The 22149-nt window shown below is 38.8% G+C and overlaps 1 protein-coding gene across 1 annotated transcript; it reads right to left on the bottom strand.

Moving 5' to 3' along the window:
• Positions 1-5430: 5430 nt before the first annotated feature.
• On the bottom strand, positions 5431-6444 carry LOC140277492 (GTPase IMAP family member 7-like). Its single transcript, XM_072372553.1, has 2 exons — positions 6349-6444; positions 5431-6260 (listed from the first exon to the last, which is right to left on the bottom strand). Exons 1-2 carry the CDS (start codon positions 6374-6376, stop codon positions 5431-5433), a joined length of 858 nt encoding a protein of 285 aa, XP_072228654.1. The 5' UTR covers positions 6377-6444.
• Positions 6445-22149: the final 15705 nt, after the last annotated feature.

Here is a 22149-nt window from a genome sequence, read left to right on the forward strand (position 1 = left end):
TACTTAATTCAACAGTGGATTGCTTTGAATTTATATCTTTTAATCTGGCTTTGTTATTTGTTGAATATTCAGAATGTATCACCAGCCGAAGGATTTGCTTTAGTTTGATTATTGGCTGCAAAGTTTTGTGATGTTTCTTTGCTTCTGAGCCTCAGAGAGTTTTGTTGAGGCAGAAAAAGGCCCAAACAGCGACTGGGTTAAGTAGATGAGCCAAAAGGCCCTCATAAACAAGTCTGTATTTCTGTAAAACTTTATTTAAAAGCATCCTAATGCATGAAAAGCTGGCACACATGAAAAGTCTGATATGTTCTACTGATCTACATGTCACAAAAAGCATTTGACTGATGCAGAAATTCTAATCTGTTCAGAACAAATTAGTTTTTAAAGGTGGCACAATATCAGCTGGACCTGGAGTACCAAGGCCTTAAATATCTATGGTCACACAGGAATATGTCACATAACATGGAAAAATCCCTTTTTCTGTTCTGGGGAGCAGAAGCAAGTGTAAAACACAACACTGGCCTTTTTTTTAGTAAACCTTTGTTTGAAAGGAGCCAATCCAACTTACTCAGATAATAAACTGAGTATCTTAGTGACCCATCCAGGTTGTGTCCCCCCCTCTCACCCAATGACAGCTGACATAGGCCCCCGTGTTTCCTTGTGTTCTCGGGGGATTTGTCTCCTGGAGGCTAAAGAAAAAGACAGATTGTGAGTGGAAAGTTTCCTTTATCAACAATATGGAAACACCTTCTTTAAAATAAAGCTGAGGAGTCATCTGATTTTCCATCTTCTCGGAGTGTTTCTGTCTTTCTCTAACTTCTTGTTTAGCATCTTAAAAGTTTCTCATGTGTTTTATTGTGATATAGTGTTTCTGCTCTTTGTTGTCAGCTTCTGCCAACAGGTGGCGCACTCTGACTTAGGACAGTTAACTTTTACCTGCTGAAGCCATGAATCAACTACCTCCTGAAGCTGTCCCTGCGGAGGCGCTTTTTCTCTGCACTGGTTTGGAAAGCGATGGAATAACTTCACACTGATTTTGTTTTCCTCCTGGCTGTGGATCAGAGTCCTTTAATGCGTCACATTACATTCTCACCATTCATTCACACATTCCTGTTCAATGAGGGTTGAAGATCAGATTAAATTTTATTGTCATGTAGATGCAGGGAAATACATGGATTTCATCCAGGCTGGAACCTGTTGAACACACACATGCACAGGGTCACAGATGCCATACACCTGAGCGGTGGGCAGCCAATCACAGCACCCGGGGAGCGTGGGGGTACGGTGCCTTGCTCAAGGGCACCTCGCAAAGACGACCCACTCTAACCACTGAGCCACGGCTGCCTGAGACAGCCTGTGGTCTTTGGTATTTTCATACAGGTTAATACCTATCAGTTTTAATTTTGGAAAGTACTGAGTACATTTTTCAGAATCTTGTTTATTTTTCTTCAGTCATGTTTCATAAAAGCAAAATATAAAAGTCAGAAGGCAACAAGAACAACAGTTTACACAAAATGTTTTTGTGTAAATTTCCTGGCAGGTTTACAGACGACATTCCAGAAGGGAGTTGTTTCCCAGAACTAAGTTTCCATTGTCAGCATTACTGTCAGTGACGATGTTAATGAAACATTTACGCCTTCCTCCTTTAAACAGCTTTGTGCAGGTAAATTCTAACTGGAAACACATTTAGACCAATCTCAGCATGTTTTGCCCTCTCTTGAGGAACCTCAGTCGATTAATTGTATCTACTGGGATGTGCAAGAGGGGGAAACTTAAAAAAAAAGACTGAACAGAATGTACCAATGCATGACCTGAATCCTGCAACATTAGATATCCTAAGCTGTGACTGATTTACAGCACAGATATTTGTGTGAGAGGCAGATATTTTGACTGCATATGGTGCTGGTGGTAAAAATAGAGTTGCACAGACTGTTCTGGATGTCTCATCTGTGACATGAACACTGGGCCACCATCAGAATCTGAATAAGAATCTGTTTAAATTACCAGATATGTAGAAATACAAATAATGTTTGCTGAAGCAATGTGGAAAAGAAAAGATCAAACATATGAATAAAGAAAAGTTTTAGAAAATTATGCCAGTTCAAAAATTAATTTGCACAAAAAGCTAAATATCATCGTGATGAATGATATTTAGCCATGATATTTTAATATTTTCAAAAAATACCGGTTTCACACCTTGAAAAAGCAGAAACAATAAAGTATTTATGCAGATTTGACAAAAACGTCTGTGGATGGACCCTCAGTACAACACACAGTATGTTGGGCTGATCAGATTCATTCAAACAGCAGTTTGCTTTTGTCTCTACAGGCAGAAACCTCAGTGGGGTGGAGTGGCTGTTCACAATATAATGGAGACAGTTAGCACCTTCAAAGGAATACTCAATTTTTGCAGAGGGGACATGCAGCATAAGGGAAAATCTCTGGGCCTGCAAATCAGTGCAGTTACATGAGCGCCATCGGACCGGATTAAAGGCTAAATTACAATAAAACGGAGTTATTCAGCTGATGTAGACACATTAATCTGACAAGAAAACGGATCGGATCGAATTAAGACCCCGAGATAACTCGATCCAAACGGAGACGACGGTGGATCGGCTCGAGCGTTCTGCGCATGCTCCAGATTTTTCCCCGCGATCGTCACCCGGAAGTGGAAGGAGACGATATCACTGTTGTTGTCGTCAGAAAGAAAGAAACAAGGCGATGGAGAATGCGCCGTTGGGCATCGTCTGTGCCATAACCAGCTCATCACAGATGGAGAGGGACGCAGCTTCATCTCGCTCTGCGTTCGCCATCTTTCTGAATGCCTGAGTTTGTTGTTGTTGGTGGTGAAGACGTCAACAGGAAGTGGCTCTATTAGCGATAGCTGAAATGGGGACAGCGCCACCTATGGTACCGGGGTATGACATGCTTTGTGCCAGTGATTCCATTCATTCACCGCCATATATCCAAGGAGAATTACCCTCAGATAAGGAGCAGAACCCAACTGTAGCTATAATCCAGTTCATCTCATCATGTAGACCCGCTGAGTGTTAATTTAATAAAGGTATTATCTGATAGACACCCATTACGATGACTTACTTTCAAATGTTGTGTATCGCAGTGATGTAAATTCAAAGGATATTAAACGTGGCCAGATGAAGCACAGTTATGGGGAAATTATGTAAATTGTTCATATTATTTGTCACACTGAATGTCAGAACAACATCAAGGGAATGAATAAAATAATGGTAAACATGTGGAGGTGATATTCTGATATTTTCTACATGTTGAAGTCACTTACTAGGATGACTTTGTACCGAGCACCAAATCTTTCTTTGAAAGAAGAATAAATCTGGGATTTTTTTGGAGGATAAACCACAACAAGCAGGAGAAGCTAAACTTAAAGTAAGACTTCAAACGATGAGTTCAAACTAACAGCAGGTCTTTAGGACTCCAGACTGTGGCCATTTAGTCAGATTTTGTGACCTTTTTTGGGGAAGTGTAGCAGAATTTTACATTGAGGTAAACCCTTTTTAATCCTTTTTAATGTTAATATTATTATAAAAGATCATAAGGAAGTAACTTTGGTGTGTCTGAGTATAAGTTGTTCTTGTGAGTTGAGACAGAACACGATTGTACGGCCCTCATATGAATATGAGCTTAATTTTGATCTGTGTGCTTTTCATCAAATCAAGAGGAAACCAATACACTGGTATCGATAGCTGATCGGTAACCAATACCAGTGTGACAGGAGCTTAATTTTCCTGCAATGTGTTTGTGAAAGTTAAACATGTTAAAACAATAGGTTGCACTAAGAGTAGTTTTATATTATTAAAATGCACAAAGTGCAGCTGTATTTGGGTTGAATATAATGATTTTAATTGTAAGAACCGTCATATCGGTACTCTGTAATGGCAAATACTAAAAGGTAAGTACTTGTACTTGTACTCGGTTTTAGAAAATGTGTTATCGATGCAACGTGTGTTCAAATAATCAAGTTTCATCGAGACGGCAAAAGTTTTCCGTAAGGTTACAATCATCAGGACAGACTGCTGGATAGACAATGAAAGGAAGAGGAAAGTCAGACAGGTTTTACAGGAAGCTTGACTTTGTCATAAGGTAAATATACTATAAATATAAATATACTGTATATATGAATATATTTATATATGGAACGGCTCCCATCTACTTCATGACTCAGTCACAAGATAATCCAGCCTCTTTTCATGTGTTCCATGATGGTGGAATTACCGACCAAGTGCTACAAGAAACTCTTGAAGACCAGAGACATTATTACGACACGTCCTTTTATTCATCTGTTTAGTTTAATTTAATTTTTCACCTGTTTACAAGTCATAACATCAAGAGGAAAGTGGAAATTAACTGGAAAACTTTTTCTTTTCAGGGCTTCTGTAAGAGAGAAAAAATCAAAACAATAAAATCTAAGAACATAAAAAGATTGATTCAAAGCACCTTGAACACGGAACATTTCCGTGTTGAATGGCACGTGACTCAATTTCAATTAGATGACAAATGTTAGCCTCAGGCAACCATCAGGACAAACTGCATTTTTGTAGCAGCAGAGGTGCAGACAAACAGCAACAGAAACCTCAGATGGAATCATTTTTTTCATTCATCTTTCTTAGATAAGTAGTTTCGGTAATTCACACCTTAACTATTTCCACCCTTGGAGTAACTGCACAAAGACCAACTTCTCTCGTCATTTTCTCACACATGTTGAAATGTTCTGTTGTTCCAGAATGTGAGAATCCTGCATTCAGTCTCGTTAACTTGCAGCTTGTCTTCCGAAGCATTTACTGCAGGCGTGCTTCGTGGCAAAAGCTGCTGCTTTAATCTGACTTTGTAGGTTAACAATGATTTCTACATCGTACTTTTAGCATCATGTCCTGCCTCCTGTTTGATATTCCCTGCCCTCCCTCTCATATGATGACCCAAAATGGTGAGGCGAGAGTTCTCCGGGGAGATCATAATTTTCCATTTCTAGCTTCTCTTCATCAGCTTCCTGTAATTTACAGAATAGAATTTAAAATGATTCCCTTCACAGATAAAGCCCTTCATCATGTCTTTTTAAGAACCCATTTTTTAACACCAAAGCAGTTTGTTCTCACTGCCGACCTACTTGTGGTTTCTGGAGTGGTTACGGGAGGCAGAGCCTTCTGTTATTAGGCTCCTCTCTTCTGAAACTAGATGATTATATAGATTTATTATGGGATTAATCATTTACTAAGAGTAAGAAACTATGTGAAGCTTCATGCTCCGAAACTACATAGCTTGACCCAACGTCTGAAACCAGAAGACGTTCAGTTGAAAGTTCACAGAGAAGCTGTCAGTACCCTAATATAAACTTACAGTTTCTCTCATTAAATGAGAGGTTCTGTGTTAGAAGAGCCAGTTTGTAAAGGGATTAGATCAAAAATTAGCTCTGATGTCGGAGTTGGAGGTATAGATGTCGTTGACGTTGCAGTAATAGTGGGAGTCGGAGGCAGAGTTGTAGAGGTCCATGTTGTCAGCGACGTCCTGTGAAGGAGCAGCCAGAACGGACTGAAACAGGATCACTTTCTGCATCAGTTCAGCCATGAAGGAGAAGCTGTAAATCTGCTTCTCTGCAGTGTCTCTATCTGCCTTCTCCTGCAGAACCCTCTCTGCCTCCTCGAACATTTCATCACTGAAATATTTCCCCCCATTCGCTGCCACCATACCATCGATCATTCTGATCAGCTCCACCACCTGAGGTCTTTTGCACCTTTTCTTGTTGTTGAACACATGGTAGCGGCTTCCACATCTCTTTATCAGCTGTTGAAGTTTGGGGTGGCCCTTTTGTACATACTGCTGTATGGTTTTGTTCTGCAGCTCATCTCCTCTTGTGAACAGAACAATCATGTACTGAGATGACTCGGGTCCAAAAAGCTTCTCCAGGGCTTCCACGCAGTTCTCTTCTTCTTTGGTAAATCTTCCAATCTGAAGGACCAAGAGGAAGACGTGTGGCCCAGGGCTGGATACCTGGATGCATTTTGCGATCTCTTTCTTTATGCTCTCTGGACTTTTAGTTGTGTCCAGAATGCCGGGAGTATCCACCACATGAATCTTTCTGTTACATTTGACCCGCTCTTTCTCACAACTCTGTGTGACAGACTGCAGACTTGCTGAGGACTCAAAAATCTCTCTACCCACAATAGTGTTAGCAGCTGCACTCTTCCCAACTCCAGTTTTCCCAATCATCACAATCCTCAGAGGAGGACCTACAAACAGAAAAGTATTTAAAGCTCATTTTCTTTCATGAACACACAGGCTGTACACTGCAGAATTAATACTGAGAGTAAAATTCACCTTCAGGAACAGACAAGCGGTTTCCCATCTCGACTCGCTTTTCCAAAGAATGAAAATACAAAAAGTGTCGCTTCTGTTTTCAGGTGAAAGTCTCCACCCAGAAGGTGGATCTAACCCTTCTGTTTATATCAGAGTCAGTTTCACTTTGGCACAGTTCAGATCCAAAGACTCACCTGCTGTCTGTTCCTAAAGAAGCATTTTATGATGAGTCATCCAACAGGTAAGTCATTTCAACTCTTTTACTTTCAAATCAACATCTGTAAAATGCTTTGATCTATTAGATTTAAACCCTGAAATTTAGTTGTAAAATGTTTGAAAATTTCCACACAATTTGCTCATATTATTGAGAGGCTTTTTGACCTTTGGTTTCTGAAATTTTTTTAACGTAACGTGATCAATTAGAACCTAAACTCTGAATTTATAGTTCGTCATGGAGCAAAATAGTTATTTAAATGTCTGCTCAGTTTAGATTGTGAGACTGCAGGTTTTTATTCTTTGTCAAGTGGCAAAGACCAAAGAATTTTCTTCACTGTAATACTGTCAGACAGCACCTTCTAATATCTTCTGTTAGTTTTTAATATTTTCTTGCATGTTACATAGTGTATGAACTGACATTGTAAATCAAAAGTAAACCACTTTGATATAATAAATAATGTTAAATGATGCTCTATGGAGGGTATAAAGATACTTCATCTGGATACGCCCTTGAGTAGCACAACATTCAACATGGCTGGCGTCATCCGTCGTGGCAGTGGCGCAAAAAATGGGTGCGCACTACATGCGCTCGAGGGGGCGCCAAAGCGATGGGGTGGAAATAATTTCGAGTAGGCGTTTTCTTTAACAGCTTTTGTGCATGTGTAAATGATATGATCAATAACAGAGGCACGTTACTGATTAGGCATGGATGAATTACGAGGAGAAACAGGAGATGTCTTTTTTTTGCGCCTTTACGGCGAAACATGTTGAAAGAGGCTGAAGAATCACAGCAATCCATCTGGCCCTCTTCGCTTTTTGGAAGTTTGTAAAAACAAAACTTCTTGCACAATCTGTTGGTTCGGTTTTATATACGGGTCTTTTGCACGCAGGCATCTTATGCAACATTAATAATTGCAATTACAGACACGTAATGGCGGAATGGCGGATGCAGCCCGTTCAGTCGATTGCAGCAGTCACTGATTTCTGTGTAGTCGCGCCAGGTAAAGAGTCCACTGTCTTAAACCCGCAGTATTTTTGCCACACAGTGAGCATAAATCATGTGTCATTCCGTCTGTAAGTGCGGATCATTGCACTGGCTGGCATACAAGTTTTTAACGTCAAAGCAACAACTATATTTCTAAACTATTGACTATTGACTATTTTTTTTTTACAGAAACAATGGAAATCTGTGACAGTAAGTTCATCATCACTCTGTTTGGAAAGAAAACTCATTTCAAGGAGGACATTGGGGTAATGATCCTCAAGGAGGACCACCTTCACCACCCTGTGAACCCCTTTGTCAAAAAAACAGATGACGTTTCCCTGGGAGAAAACGAGACATTCAAAGTTGTCTGCACCGGTGATATCTTAGAGGAGGATTGTTTGCACCCAGACCAGCAGGTCATTGACTGCATGGCACTGTCTCATCCTGGCCCCCATCTGTTCATACTGGCAATAGATGCAGAGCACACTGAAGAGGATCAAATTAAAGATCAAATAGATAAACTTAAAGATCACTTTGGAAAAAGATTCACATCAAACTTGGTTGTACTGTTTCCCAGCATTGAGGACCTCCAAGCTCTCACTCATCTGGAAAAACAACCGAACATCAAGTTTGCAACTGCCAGTGAAAATCTGAGCTCTATATGTAAAAAATGGTGTTCATATCGTGAGCAATTCCCCTACGATTATACCAATTACAGCAGAGATGTGGTCGAAAGGAGAAGGAGAAGTTTGAACAAGCAAAGGTAAAGATGTTTATCTCCAAAAAAGCTTTTATTACACACAGAACAGAAGTTCCACCTTATTTCAGTTCTAATTGTTAAAGGTCCAGCTGTCATCATCACCCAAACACCAGAGAATGATGGCAGACATGAATGAATAAAGCCCAACCCTTTTCAGGGAATATTTAGCAATGTCTGTGTCAAAAGCATTAAAGACAACAATTAAAGACTCTATTTAAAAGTGAATAAGACAGTATACTTGCAAAAATTATGTACAAAAGCTAACCCAAAAAGCAAGATGGAACCTTGATTGGATAACTCTGATATTCTTCTTATACAGTTCTTACAGTGATGCGTGTTGGATAAATGAACGTTCTTCATATCGCGGTACAACAGCAGGTAAGTCTTTATTATCATTGATTCTTAAAAATGCTGCAAACTTTGATAAACTTTTTATCTCGTGTCACAACAATGATGATAACAATAAGAATAATACCCAGAAACTTATGCACTGAATTAGCTGAATGAGATGAGGAAAGATCTAAAGATGAACACCTTTTCACAGGCTCCCAGCATATCAGTCCAGCCTCTCATCAACGAAGTTTTGCTGCACCTGCAAACACAGAAACTCATCAACATATTGGTATGTTTCCGGAGATCAATACAACAAGTAAGACTTAAATAAAAGACACAACTCTTTTATTAGAAATCATTCAGAGGCAAAAAATGGTAGAAATAGGCAAAAATAGGGTAGAAATAGGCAAAAAAGGGTTGCTAACATCAGAAAAAGTTGCTGAAAACATTGAAATACTGTATTTTCCTTCTGGATCCTGCAGGAAACGGTGCCAGCGCAGTTCCAGGTGAGATACTGCAAACTTTGATAAACTTTTTATCTCGTGTCACAACAATGATGATAACAATAAGAATAATACCCTGAAACGTATGCACTGAATTAGCTGAATGAGATGAAGAAAGATCTAAAGATGAACACCTTTTCACAGGCTCCCAGCATATCAGTCCAGCCTCTCATCAACGAAGTTTTGCTGCACCTGCAAACACAGAAACTCATCAACATATTGGTATGTTTCCGGAGATCAATACAACAAGTAAGACTTAAATAAAAGACACAACATACAACACTCTTTTATTAGAAATCATTCAGAGGCAAAAAAGGGTCGAAATAGGCAAAAATAGGGTAGAAATAGGCAAAAAATAGGATAGAAATAGTCAAAAAAGGGTTGCTAACATCAGAAAAAGTTTGTTGAAAACATTGAAATACTGTATTTGCCTTCTGGATCCTGCAGGAAACGGTGCCAGCGGGGTTCCAGGTGAGATATTTAACATCATCCTGCTGGGACTAACTGGGACTGGAAAGAGTGCATCTGGAAACACCATCCTGGCTGCTGGAAAATCCAAGAGTCACCATCCAAAAGAGTTGTTTAAATCTGAAGCTCATTCTGTACCAGTGACCCGACAGTGTGAGGCCATAAAAGCAAAGAAACTGAAAGGAGCTCAGGTTATGGTGGTTGACACTCCGGACTTCTTTAGTGATCTTATTGAGGATCCTGAGCGACATATAGAGGAGTGTAAAAGGTATCTGGTGTCAGGTCGATATGCAGTTTTGCTGGTGATACAGGTGGGTCGGTTCACAGATGGTGAGCGAGGAATATTAGAAAGGTTGGAGAAAAAGCTGGATTGCAAGATCAGGGATCACACAACTGTTCTGCTGACACATGCAGAAGATCTGAAAGATGATCCGAGGGCTTATATCGACAATGAGGTTCACCTCAAGCACACTGTTGAAGTATGCGGCTATCGCTTCCATCTGTTCAAGAACAACTCCAAAGAGCCTCAACAGGTTAAAGAGCTTGTTGAGAAAATTCCTTTCTTAAAACAGATTATCTGGGAAAAGCACAGAGGCGAGTTCAACAACAAAATGGCTCCACAATGCTGTTTGAGCTAAGCTTCCTGCACTGGAACACAGTGCCAGTTAAAAGTTTGGGTATGTCTGCTCCTTCAAGGGCTCGTCTTCACTTTAGTTTAGTTTTTTTATTGTTTATTGTAGAAAAAATGTCTTAAAAGTGCAAAATTACAAGTACAGAATGGGAAAATTCATCCAAGAAATGTAAAAAAGCAACAAAAAAAGCAGATTTTAGTGATTAATGATCACCTTTAATACTGGAATATCAAACTAATCATTCTCTCAACCAGCTGCAGAGACTAAATGAGTGTTTTTTCATTCATCTGCACTCAAACCCACCCAAAACGATCCAGTTTCAGGATGAGCAGCTGAATTTTGTCCCGTTCAGCCCTAAAGCAGCTTTCTCTGAGCTCCCTCCAGCAGTAAAATCCAGTCTGATGATTATTCTTGTCTTGAGTCTTGGTCCTAGACTTTATCTTTTCTTCCTCACTTCCTCCCAGAGCATCTTTTGTTTTTACCTTCATTTGTAATGAAGATCGTCTTTTTTTTCCTCCAACTTTATTGTGTAAAGACAAAAATGACAGTTTTGGGTTGTTGTTTTTCAGTTTATTCATCATGGTTAAAGCTTGTTATCATGTTGTTGGTCTGTGATGTGACACCATGAAGCGAAACGGTGTCACGCCGAGCTGGAAACCAAATGTTTGAACTGTGGTTCCCAGTTTGTCCCAGTTTCAGGCCTGGGAATGTGCTTGAAAAAGAGTAAGAAGCAGATAGTTTTCAGGTTCTCAGATGAGCAGGTGTTTCACTCAGCTGAGTGGGTTATTACAGCAGATAATTAGGGTTTCATAGGTTTATACCAACATTACCCACAATGCTACTGAGTTTTTTCTTTTCTTCACACTTGAATGTTTAGTAAAATTATGATATGGGTTATTTTATAGTTTAAATCATTCAGTTTTGTTCGGTTAGAAAAAACAGATGAAGTGTAAGAAAGGGTGGAAACATGAAATAATATTAAAGCTCTGTTTGTATTGTCGTTATATCTTCCTGTTTAACTGTAAGTTGTGATCTTACTTTATTTCCTGATCTAATTAAAATGTACTGACTTGTGTTTTACTTTATTTCCTTACATATGAACATCGGTTACCAAAGAAAACCCAAAAATTTAAGGCTAATTCACCTCAAAAGCTGCAAAACTACCAGCATAAACTTTCTAATGTAATATAGCTCACTTAGAATGAGATTTTTTCTGTTTCTTTTCTGTTTTAAAACATAAATTCATTCAAAAGATTTATGTTTCTGAATGAAGCAGAACAATAAAGGATAAATTAAACAAAATACTTTGTACCTTGTCATTCAACATCTGTGCTTTCCTGGCATTAACTGGCCAAAGAAACTCCCTGAGACGGCAAACTAATACTGTATTTACACAGCAAGTGTTCACAAGCATAAAATGAAGGAGACTTTGACTATTTTTGAGATAAAAGAACATCCATGTTACCCTGCATCACTGCAGCTGGTCAACGTTTCCTTCCACCTGAGCTGGGGAGCCTATCAGCTGTCAGTGGGAGGCAGGGTTCACCCTGGACATGTCACCAGGGCAACTGCAGGGATGTTCCTGGAAAAAAACTTAACTTAAAGGCAGCTTATATTGTTCTAAAACCCAGAATGTTAAAAACTATCCCTGCAGGAGCAGCAGGATTACATCAACCTAGAGGAATAAACTCTTAAACTCGCTCTCACACTGCGGCTCTCTCTCTGAATTCACCAGAGATAACATGCAGTTTGGATCTATTGCAGCTTTATGCTCCAACACAAAGGTTCTTAACTTGGTGTAACTTTTAATCAAAGTAATCAAGCAAATAAACCTTAATATTGTGAATATTTTCTCAGTCATCCCAGATGTTGAGCTCAGCACGTTCTGGCTGTGGGCTGCTCTTTGTTTTTGGAAACCATGGGTCTGAAATAGATCTCTATCAGGGAAGCGACTGTTTACCAGTGAAGGTGTAGGTTTTTAGATTCGGTGTCAGATTTTACAGGCGACCTTGGCAGCTCCTCCTGGGATTCACCGCCGGCCTAACTGGAAATGACTGCACACGACGGCTCTTTAAAAAGAAATGCAGAGTATGTTCCTCGTCTGACAGGTTTGTCGTGTACTTTGAAGAAATGCTGTGCAGCCAGAAATAATCAGCTGCTCTCTTTGTGCCGCAGGATTTCTGGAAATGTCAGCGCTTTCCTTTTATTGAGTTCTGTTGAGGTCGAAGTTTAAATTCCCCCAAACATCTGGGGAGTTCCAGTAACTTTAATTTGCTTTCAGTCACTGTTTTACACATTACAAACTATTCAATTAAATCCAGTTTTATTTATAAAGCGCCAGATTACAACAAATATCATCTCAAGGCACTTAAGTAATATATTCCAATTCAAGCCAATTGGAATTCAATTCATTGTAATCATAATCCAATGAAATCCAATTAATTAATTTAAAAATAATCCAATTAATTAATATAGAGCCGATTCAAAAAAATAATATCCGAGCTAAGGAAACCAACAGATTGGACCGAAACTTGTCTTCAGTCCAATCTCCCGTCCTGAGCCTGAGGGACTGTGGAAAGGAACGACTCCCTTTAACAGGAAGAAACCTCTGGCAGAACCAGAACCAGGAAGAAACCTCTGGCAGAACCAGAACCAGGAAGAAACCTCTGGAAGAACCAGAACCAGGAAGAAACCTCTGGCAGAACCAGACCCAGGAAGAAACCTCTGGCAGAACCAGAACAAGGAAGAAACCTCTGGCAGAACCAGACTCAGGAGGAAACCTGGCAGAACCAGAACCAGGAAGAAACCTCTGGCAGAACCAGAACCAGGAAGAAACCTCTGGCAGAACCAGACCCAGGAAGAAACCTGGCAGAACCAGAACCAGGAAGAAACCTCTGGCAGAACCAGACCCAGGAAGAAACCTCTGACAGAACCAGAACCAGGAAGAAACCTCTGGCAGAACCAGAACAAGGAAGAAACCTCTGGCAGAACCAGACTCAGGAGGAAACCTCTGGCAGAACCAGAACCAGGAAGAAACCTCTGGCAGAACCAGAACCAGGAAGAAACCTCTGGCAGAACCAGAACCAGGAAGAAACCTCTGGCAGAATTTGTAAGTTTTATTAATCATTTCATGATTATTTTGAGTATTTTTTAATTTTATCTCTATGAGTTATTTTCATTTACCATTATTTTATACATTTTCCCTGAGTTAATTACCCTCCTGCACTCTGCCCTTTTTGTTCCTCCTGGGCTTCTGTAGCCCCTCCGTTCTGCCCTCACAGTCCCATTGTGGTTTCCTGAGGGAGCAGAGGTGTAGGAAGAGACAGAAGAGATAATAATATGTTTTAATGCCTTCTGCAGAAAATAAATGCAGGAAAGCATCATATTGAGTCCTCTTCCTCGTGCCCAAACACACACCTGTTACATCAGCACCTGGACTGTTCTAAGGAGCCATGCAGCTGGAACAGATGGAGTCCATAGTTTAGCATCATAATTGTGACATAAGCAAGGCCTTCCCTGAAAAAGACATCATCCTTTAAATCCTGTATCTACCTTTCAGCATTTATGGTGCTTCTCCAGCTGCGCACGTTGCCAGTTCCATACGAACTAATGTACCCCCACACCACCAGAGATGGAGGCGTTTGAATTGAGTGCCCACATCAAGCCAGATGGTCCCTCTTCTGTTTTAGTTCAGAGGAATTGGTGTCCATGATTTCTGAAAGAATTGAAGTTCACAGGCTGTGATTTCTGGAGGTGTTCCTGAGCCCATACAATTAATCCCATGAGAGAATCCCACCTGTTTTAGTGCACCTAAGGGCCGGAGATCATTCTTTTGATGATAATATGTACTATGAATGATGGAATACTCACTTTCTTTGCAGTAGGCACTGTTTTCTGCAGGTTCCTAAACTTTTGGCTCTCATTACTTCTAAGTAGGGGTGCATCAACTGTGAATCTGTGAGTTGATACTGATACTGATGTTAAAAATAATAATAATAATAATAATTATAATTATAATAATAATAATCTGACTGATAGCCAACAGCACACAGATTATTTTTGCCATTTTTTTCATCCTTTAACATAAGTGAAACAACAAAATATGCACAGTAAAAAATGAAGGAGCTGTGAGTATTTCAGCCTCTCATCGTATCGTTCAATGAGCACAAATTCTGTGATAGAAATGTATTCACCAACTTTTACACTAATCTTTTGCAAGAAACTGAAAACACTCAAAAGATTACCTGCTGCATTGCGTTTCAGTACTTTATTAGCCAATAAAAAGGTTCCTGTGGAAAATAAACGGCGAGTCAGGCTGCCATCTACTGGAGATTTGCTGAACCATCATCTGCCGGATAATTCTGTCAGTTTCAGGGCAAAGTCAATGAAACAGAAACAGCTTATTGTTGCTTTTATTGCTTCCATCTCAGCTGTTTTTGAGACGTGCTTCCATTGAAAAACCAGCTGATATTTGTCATTACATCGTACAATGTCTCACTGTTCTGAAGCTTGCATGATAAAGCGTTTAATTTTAGTGGGTCTGGCCACCAGGGGGCGCTGCTGCGTAAGATCGGGCTGAGTGCCGCGGATCGTGTGAGAGAAGAAGTGAAATGCTGGATAACGTGGATGAAGCTGTTATTTTCTTACAAAGCTAGTATTTGTTCCGGTTGTTCTGCAATTTGTCGTTCGGTGTGCGTCCAGAGAAATGTAAGTGATATTTTTTATTTACTGGAGGCGTTTTCTTGTTGTAATCTTTATAAGTCTGCTAATTAAGTTTTTCCAACAGTGTTAGCTTTCTTCACTAATGGTTTAAAAGTGATTTATGTTATGCTGTCTGAATGCCACTGACCAATTTCTTGTTGCCAGTTCAATATGTGATATAGTATCTCATGCATATTCTTTCTATGTATGATTTTCATGCGAATTACATTATTATTTGGATCGTGTGCTATGGTTAAACATATTGTGAGCAGTTTATTGATGCTATTTTTGTTTGGTTTATTCCAGATCCCCACACATCATACCTGAAAGTGTCTCGACTGGATTAAAACACCGTGAAAAGGATTGACTGCTTCCTGCCTATTCATTTAAGTCTCATTTAAGTTTTAAAACTTATAAACTGTGTCCTGACGGACGCGCACTTCGCGATTATATAACAGAGAAGCCAGTCTACAGTACTCACTTTCAGGATTTATCATGTATTCTATGTTGTATTGTGAATTAGACATTAATTTATGACATTTTTAAGACACTGGCTTTGTTTTGGTGTTCTGGTATGTAACAAAGACCTTTTCCACAGCATTTAAAACTAATATTTTACAGGGACTTTTCTAACACTCTATTTTTATGGGGGGGGGGGTTCTTAATAAGTTTGCAGTTACAATAACAATACAGTCTTGTTATTTTACTGCCAGAGCACTTTTAGATTCCTATATTGATCTAAAACCTTTTGTATTTTTCATGAATGTATAAGAGTCTTTATGAAAGGTCGAAAATATTCTAATTTCCCTTTTTGCGTTGAACAGCAGGGGGCGACAGAGTGCGCTGCTGCTGAAGTCAAAGATTGAATATAAAAGAAGAAGGCTCATACCATTTGTCAACACCCATCACTAATGTTACTATTACTATAACTGTACGTATTTTTTAGGTTTAAGGATTGAAAACACATCAGGATCAGTATAATCTGGCAAAACTAACCGACTACATAGAGAGGAAAGGAAGTGTCCTCCATTTAAAAAAAAAAAAATAAATAAATAAAAATAAGCAACCACTTTCAAAGCATCCAATATTTATTTAACAACAGACAAGACAAGGAAAATCAAGTCAAATCTGCTTGTTTTCTCTCAACAACCATAAACAATTTTCAGCATTTTCATGGAGAAAATGAATAAAATGCAGTATAATCTGTCATTTCCGTTTGTTTTAAAATAGAAAACAACCAGTCATCACAATTCAACAAGACAGGCAAGTGCAAGACAGATCTGTCAATTTCTATCAATTATACAAGACAAAAAGAAACGTTACATAATCTGGCAAAATACACTAATGGGGAAGTGCGTGTTTAAATTTGAAATCCTTGATTTCATTTAGCAAACACATCCTACACTGGCATCTTTCTGGACTTTGGATGTGCAAACTGGTGAACAATATCTCTGAAATAAGTTCATGTTCGATGGCCTAGAGAGAAAGTGCAGGGAGCCGTGTCTGTGACATCATGGACCTCAGCTCATTTTTCGTTTAGTTTCAAAACAGAAAACGACCTTTGACCCTTACAGTCAGACACAGGCCAGGTCAAAAACAGTCTTAAACATTTGAAAATGTTGTCTTAAGTCCTTGTCTCTGAAGAGCTTGCAGCAGCTTTACAGGTGATGTCTCTGAACTGAACAAAGTTCTGACAGAACCATCCAGATCTGTCGGATAAGTGGAGCACAGCTCAGCAGCTCTTTCACGCACATCACAATCATTGCAGTCTCTCTCAAATAAAACTCCAAAAGTCCAGACTTCCACCTGATTTCCACCTGTTCCCCTTGGCTCCTCATGTGCTCAAATAGTCTGCGTTTCCCTTGTCTTGTGCCACTTTCTCTCTTAAGCTTCACTTCTACCGTCTTTCTTCCACAGATTCCTCGAGCTAACAGGTTAGCGATCCTCCTGCAGAGCACATCCTTTGTTGTAATTCATTCTGCTTCCATAGTTTTAGTAGAACCACGGTAAGTTTCTTAGTCTGTTTTCTTCCTCCATTAAAGGTGTACTTATAGTGTTAATTGTTAAAGTTTTAGAATCCCTCCCTTCGTGGAGCGATTTCTGTTCCCTGTTTATCAGGTGAGCTTCCGTTGTTTTAGCCTCATTAGGAGAGCGTGAGTTTATAATTGTTCACGATCCTTTATGTTTTCCTCCCAGAGTGGAGAGAGTTGCTTTGGTAAATTTCACAGCTCAGGAGTTTCACAGCCCTTTCATTTGCTCTTTATTTAAAAAAATAAACACTCTTGATCTGAACTGACCCTGCATCTGTGTCCTGAGGCGGTGACAAAAACATTATATTCTTTTCCTCTGGACATTAGCTAGCGCCAGCAGTGAAGAAACGTCCTGGCTAGCTGAGCTGTCCTCTGTAACATTTACTGGAGTGAAGAAATGATATAGATTATAAGAGTTTTCCGTGTTTCTCATGTTCTTTCTGATGCTCGGTGCACGTTGATTGGCATCACTTGGTCACCCCAAACAAGCTGACCAATGAGGAGAGGGTCACAGGCAGCCAGAGGCAGAGATTCTGTACAACGCATCGGTGCAGCGCACAGACAGTTTCATTGTGTGTATACACAAGACTGGATAGTGTATGGTGGTATGATTGCCACCTTTCATGTGGAAGATCTGGGTTCTCCTGCATGAAAGGTACTACATCCAGTAGGGGTCCTTAGGCAAGACCCCCTTAGCCTACATGCCTACCTGTAAGTCGCTTTGGATAAAAAGCGTCTGCTAAATGCATAAACAGAAACATTTTGCTTGTGCCCTTTAAAGATCGAGGGCTCCTGAGCTATTGCCCGTATGGTTAATCCGGCCTTGCTGCAGGGTTGTTGGTGCCTGAATAATGCTCCACCCTGGCTCTACAGTCCTCTTTAGTATTTCTGATGGCCTTCTTTAGGGTCCTGTCTGGCCAGTCTGAATGTGTCCATGTCACCCTCTCTCTATGCCTGTTCTTATTCATGCAGCTACTTTTTTACACATCCACTTAAATGTCAGAAATGTTTGTGAAGAGGTGGCTATAGATAGATTTTCCAACCAGATCTCGAGCTAAATGTCTGAAGGGGTTCAAGTATTATTTCCGTCTGTCCATATAATCCAAGGTTTTTCATTGTGGCATCACTGTTGTTAAAAACTTTTTATAAACTTTTTAATAAGCCGCGGTGGATTATTGGCACATTTTCAAGTGAATTTTTTCCTTTTTTGTCCTTAAAACTAATAAAAATGCTGTTCAGAGACTCTTTTATTGTCATTTTCTCATCGTGGTAGTGTAAAAAAAATTCTGTAATCAGATTACTTTGATTACTATAATCTGATTGCTGTAATAAAAGTAATCAGATTACAGTAATTGGATTACTGAGATTTCAGTATTCAGATTACTGGTAGTGCATACTCAGTTTTTGCGCCACTGCACGTGTGTATAAGCATGAACATGTGTGATTGTATGTGGGTATGAACGTGTTATTTTATGTGTATGATCAGCTCTATATTCAGCTTTATATTCAGCTTTATATTCAGCTCTATATTACGCTTTATATTCAGCTCTATATTCAGCTCTATATTCAGCTCTTAGTTCCACTATATTCAGCTCTATATTCAGCTCTATATTCAGCTCTTAGTTCCACTATATTCAGCTCTATATTCAGCTCTATATTCAGCTCTTAGTTCCACTATATTCAGCTCTATATTCAGCTCTTAGTTCCACTATATTCAGCTCTATATTCAGCTTTATATTCAGCTCTATATTCAGCTCTTAGTTCCACTATATTCAGCTCTATATTCAGCTCTTAGTTCCACTATATTCAGCTCTATATTCAGCTCTATATTCAGCTCTTAGTTCCACTATATTCAGCTCTATATTCAGCTCTATATTCAGCTCTTAGTTCCACTATATTCAGCTCTATATTCAGCTCTTAGTTCCACTATATTCAGCTCTATATTCAGCTTTATATTCAGCTCTATATTCAGCTCTTAGTTCCACTATATTCAGCTCTATATTCAGCTCTATATTCAGCTCTTAGTTCCACTATATTCAGCTCTATATTCAGCTCTTAGTTCCACTATATTCAGCTCTATATTCAACTCTATATTCAGCTCTTAGTTCCACTATATTCAGCTCTATATTCAGCTCTTAGTTCCACTATATTCAGCTCTATATTCAGCTTTATATTCAGCTCTATATTCAGCTCTTAGTTCCACTATATTCAGCTCTATATTCAGCTCTATATTCAGCTCTTAGTTCCACCATATTCAGCTCTTAGTTCCACTATATTCAGCTCTATATTCAACTCTATATTCAGCTCTTAGTTCCACTATATTCAGCTCTATATTCAGCTCTATATTCAGCTCTTAGTTCCACCATATTCAGCTCTTAGTTCCACTATATTCAGCTCTATATTCAGCTCTTAGTTCCACTATATTCAGCTCTATATTCAACTCTATATTCAGCTCTTAGTTCCACTATATTCAGCTCTATATTCAGCTCTTAGTTCCACTATATTCAGCTCTATATTCAGCTTTATATTCAGCTCTATATTCAGCTCTTAGTTCCACTATATTCAGCTCTATATTCAGCTCTATATTCAGCTCTTAGTTCCACCATATTCAGCTCTTAGTTCCACTATATTCAGCTCTATATTCAGCTCTTAGTTCCACTATATTCAGCTCTATATTCAGCTCTTAGTTCCACTATATTCAGCTCTATATTCAGCTCTTAGTTCCACTATATTCAACTCTATATTCAGCTCTTAGTTCCACTATATTCAGCTCTATATTCAGCTCTTAGTTCCACTATATTCAGCTCTATATTCAGCTCTTAGTTCCACTATATTCAGCTCTATATTCAGCTCTTATTTCCTCTATATTCAGCTTTATATTCAGCTCTTATTTCCTCTATATTCAGCTCTATATTCAGCTCTTAGTTCCACTATATTCAGCTTTATATTCAGCTCTTAGTTCCACTATATTCAGCTCTATATTCAGCTCTTAGTTCCACTATATTCAGCTCTATATTCAGCTCTTAGTTCCACTATATTCAGCTCTTAGTTCCACTATATTCAGCTCTATATTCGGCTCTTAGTTCCACCATATTCAGCTCTATATTCAGCTTTATATTCAGCTCTTAGTTCCACTATATTCAGTTCTATATTCAGCTCTTAGTTCCACTATATTCAGCTCTATATTCAGCTCTTAGTTCCACCATATTCAGCTCTATATTCAGCTCTTAGTTCCACTATATTCAGCTCTTAGTTCCACCATATTCAGCTCTATATTCAGCTCTATATTCAGCTCTTAGTTCCACTATATTCAGCTCTATATTCAGCTCTTAGTTCCACCTTATTCAGCTCTATATTCAGCTCTTAGTTCCACTATATTCAGCTCTATATTCAGCTCTTAGTCCCACTATATTCAGCTCTATATTCAGCTCTTAGTTCCACTATATTCAGCTCTATATTCAGCTCTTAGTTCCACTATATTCAGCTCTATATTCAGCTCTTATTTCCTCTATATTCAGCTTTATATTCAGCTCTTATTTCCTCTATATTCAGCTCTTAGTTCCACTATATTCAGCTTTATATTCAGCTCTTAGTTCCACTATATTCAGCTCTATATTCAGCTCTTAGTTCCACTATATTCAGCTCTATATTCAGCTCTTAGTTCCACTATATTCAGCTCTTAGTTCCACTATATTCAGCTCTATATTCGGCTCTTAGTTCCACCATATTCAGCTCTATATTCAGCTTTATATTCAGCTCTTAGTTCCACTATATTCAGTTCTATATTCAGCTCTTAGTTCCACTATATTCAGCTCTATATTCAGCTCTTAGTTCCACCATATTCAGCTCTATATTCAGCTCTTAGTTCCACTATATTCAGCTCTATATTCAGCTCTATATTCAGCTCTTAGTTCCACTATATTCAGCTCTATATTCAGCTCTTAGTTCCACCTTATTCAGCTCTATATTCAGCTCTTAGTTCCACTATATTCAGCTCTTAGTTCCACCATATTCAGCTCTATATTCAGCTCTATATTCAGCTCTTAGTTCCACTATATTCAGCTCTATATTCAGCTCTTAGTTCCACCATATTCAGCTCTATATTCAGCTTTATATTCAGCTCTTAGTTCCACTATATTCAGCTCTTAGTTCCACCATATTCAGCTCTATATTCAGCTCTATATTCAGCTCTTAGTTCCACTATATTCAGTTCTATATTCAGCTCTTAGTTCCACCATATTCAGCTCTATATTCAGCTCTTAGTTCCACCATATTCAGCTCTATATTCAGCTCTATATTCAGCTCTTAGTTCCACTATATTCAGTTCTATATTCAGCTCTTAGTTCCACCATATTCAGCTCTATATTCAGCTTTATATTCAGCTCTTAGTTCCACTATATTCAGCTCTATATTCAGCTCTTAGTTCCACTATATTCAGCTCTTAGTTCCACTATATTCAGCTCTATATTCAGCTCTTAGTTCCACCATATTCAGCTCTATATTCAGCTTTATATTCAGCTCTTAGTTCCACTATATTCAACTCTATATTCAGCTCTATATTCAGCTCTTAGTTCCACTATATTCAGCTCTATATTCAGCTCTTAGTTCCACTATATTCAGCTCTATATTCAGCTCTTAGTTCCACTATATTCAGCTCTATATTCAACTCTATATTCAGCTCTTAGTTCCACTATATTCAGCTCTATATTCAACTCTATATTCAGCTCTTAGTTCCACTATATTCAGCTCTATAGTCAGCTCTATATTCAGCTCTTAGTTCCACTATATTCAGCTCTATATTCAGCTCTATATTCAGCTCTTAGTTCCACTATATTCAGCTCTATATTCAGCTCTATATTCAGCTCTTAGTTCCACTATATTCAGCTCTATATTCAGCTCTTAGTTCCACTATATTCAGCTCTATATTCAGCTCTATATTCAGCTCTATATTCAGCTCTTAGTTCCACTATATTCAGCTCTATATTCAGCTCTTAGTTCCACTATATTCAGCTCTATATTCAACTCTATATTCAGCTCTTAGTTCCACTATATTCAGCTCTATATTCAGCTCTTAGTTCCACTATATTCAGCTCTATATTCAGCTTTATATTCAGCTCTATATTCAGCTCTTAGTTCCACTATATTCAGCTCTATATTCAGCTCTATATTCAGCTCTTAGTTCCACCATATTCAG

The sequence above is a fragment of the Leuresthes tenuis genome, unplaced genomic scaffold, assembly GCF_036924035.1.
Source record: "Leuresthes tenuis unplaced genomic scaffold, fLeuTen1.0.hap1 SCAF_19, whole genome shotgun sequence".
NCBI classification, from domain to species: domain Eukaryota; kingdom Metazoa; phylum Chordata; class Actinopteri; order Atheriniformes; family Atherinopsidae; genus Leuresthes; species Leuresthes tenuis.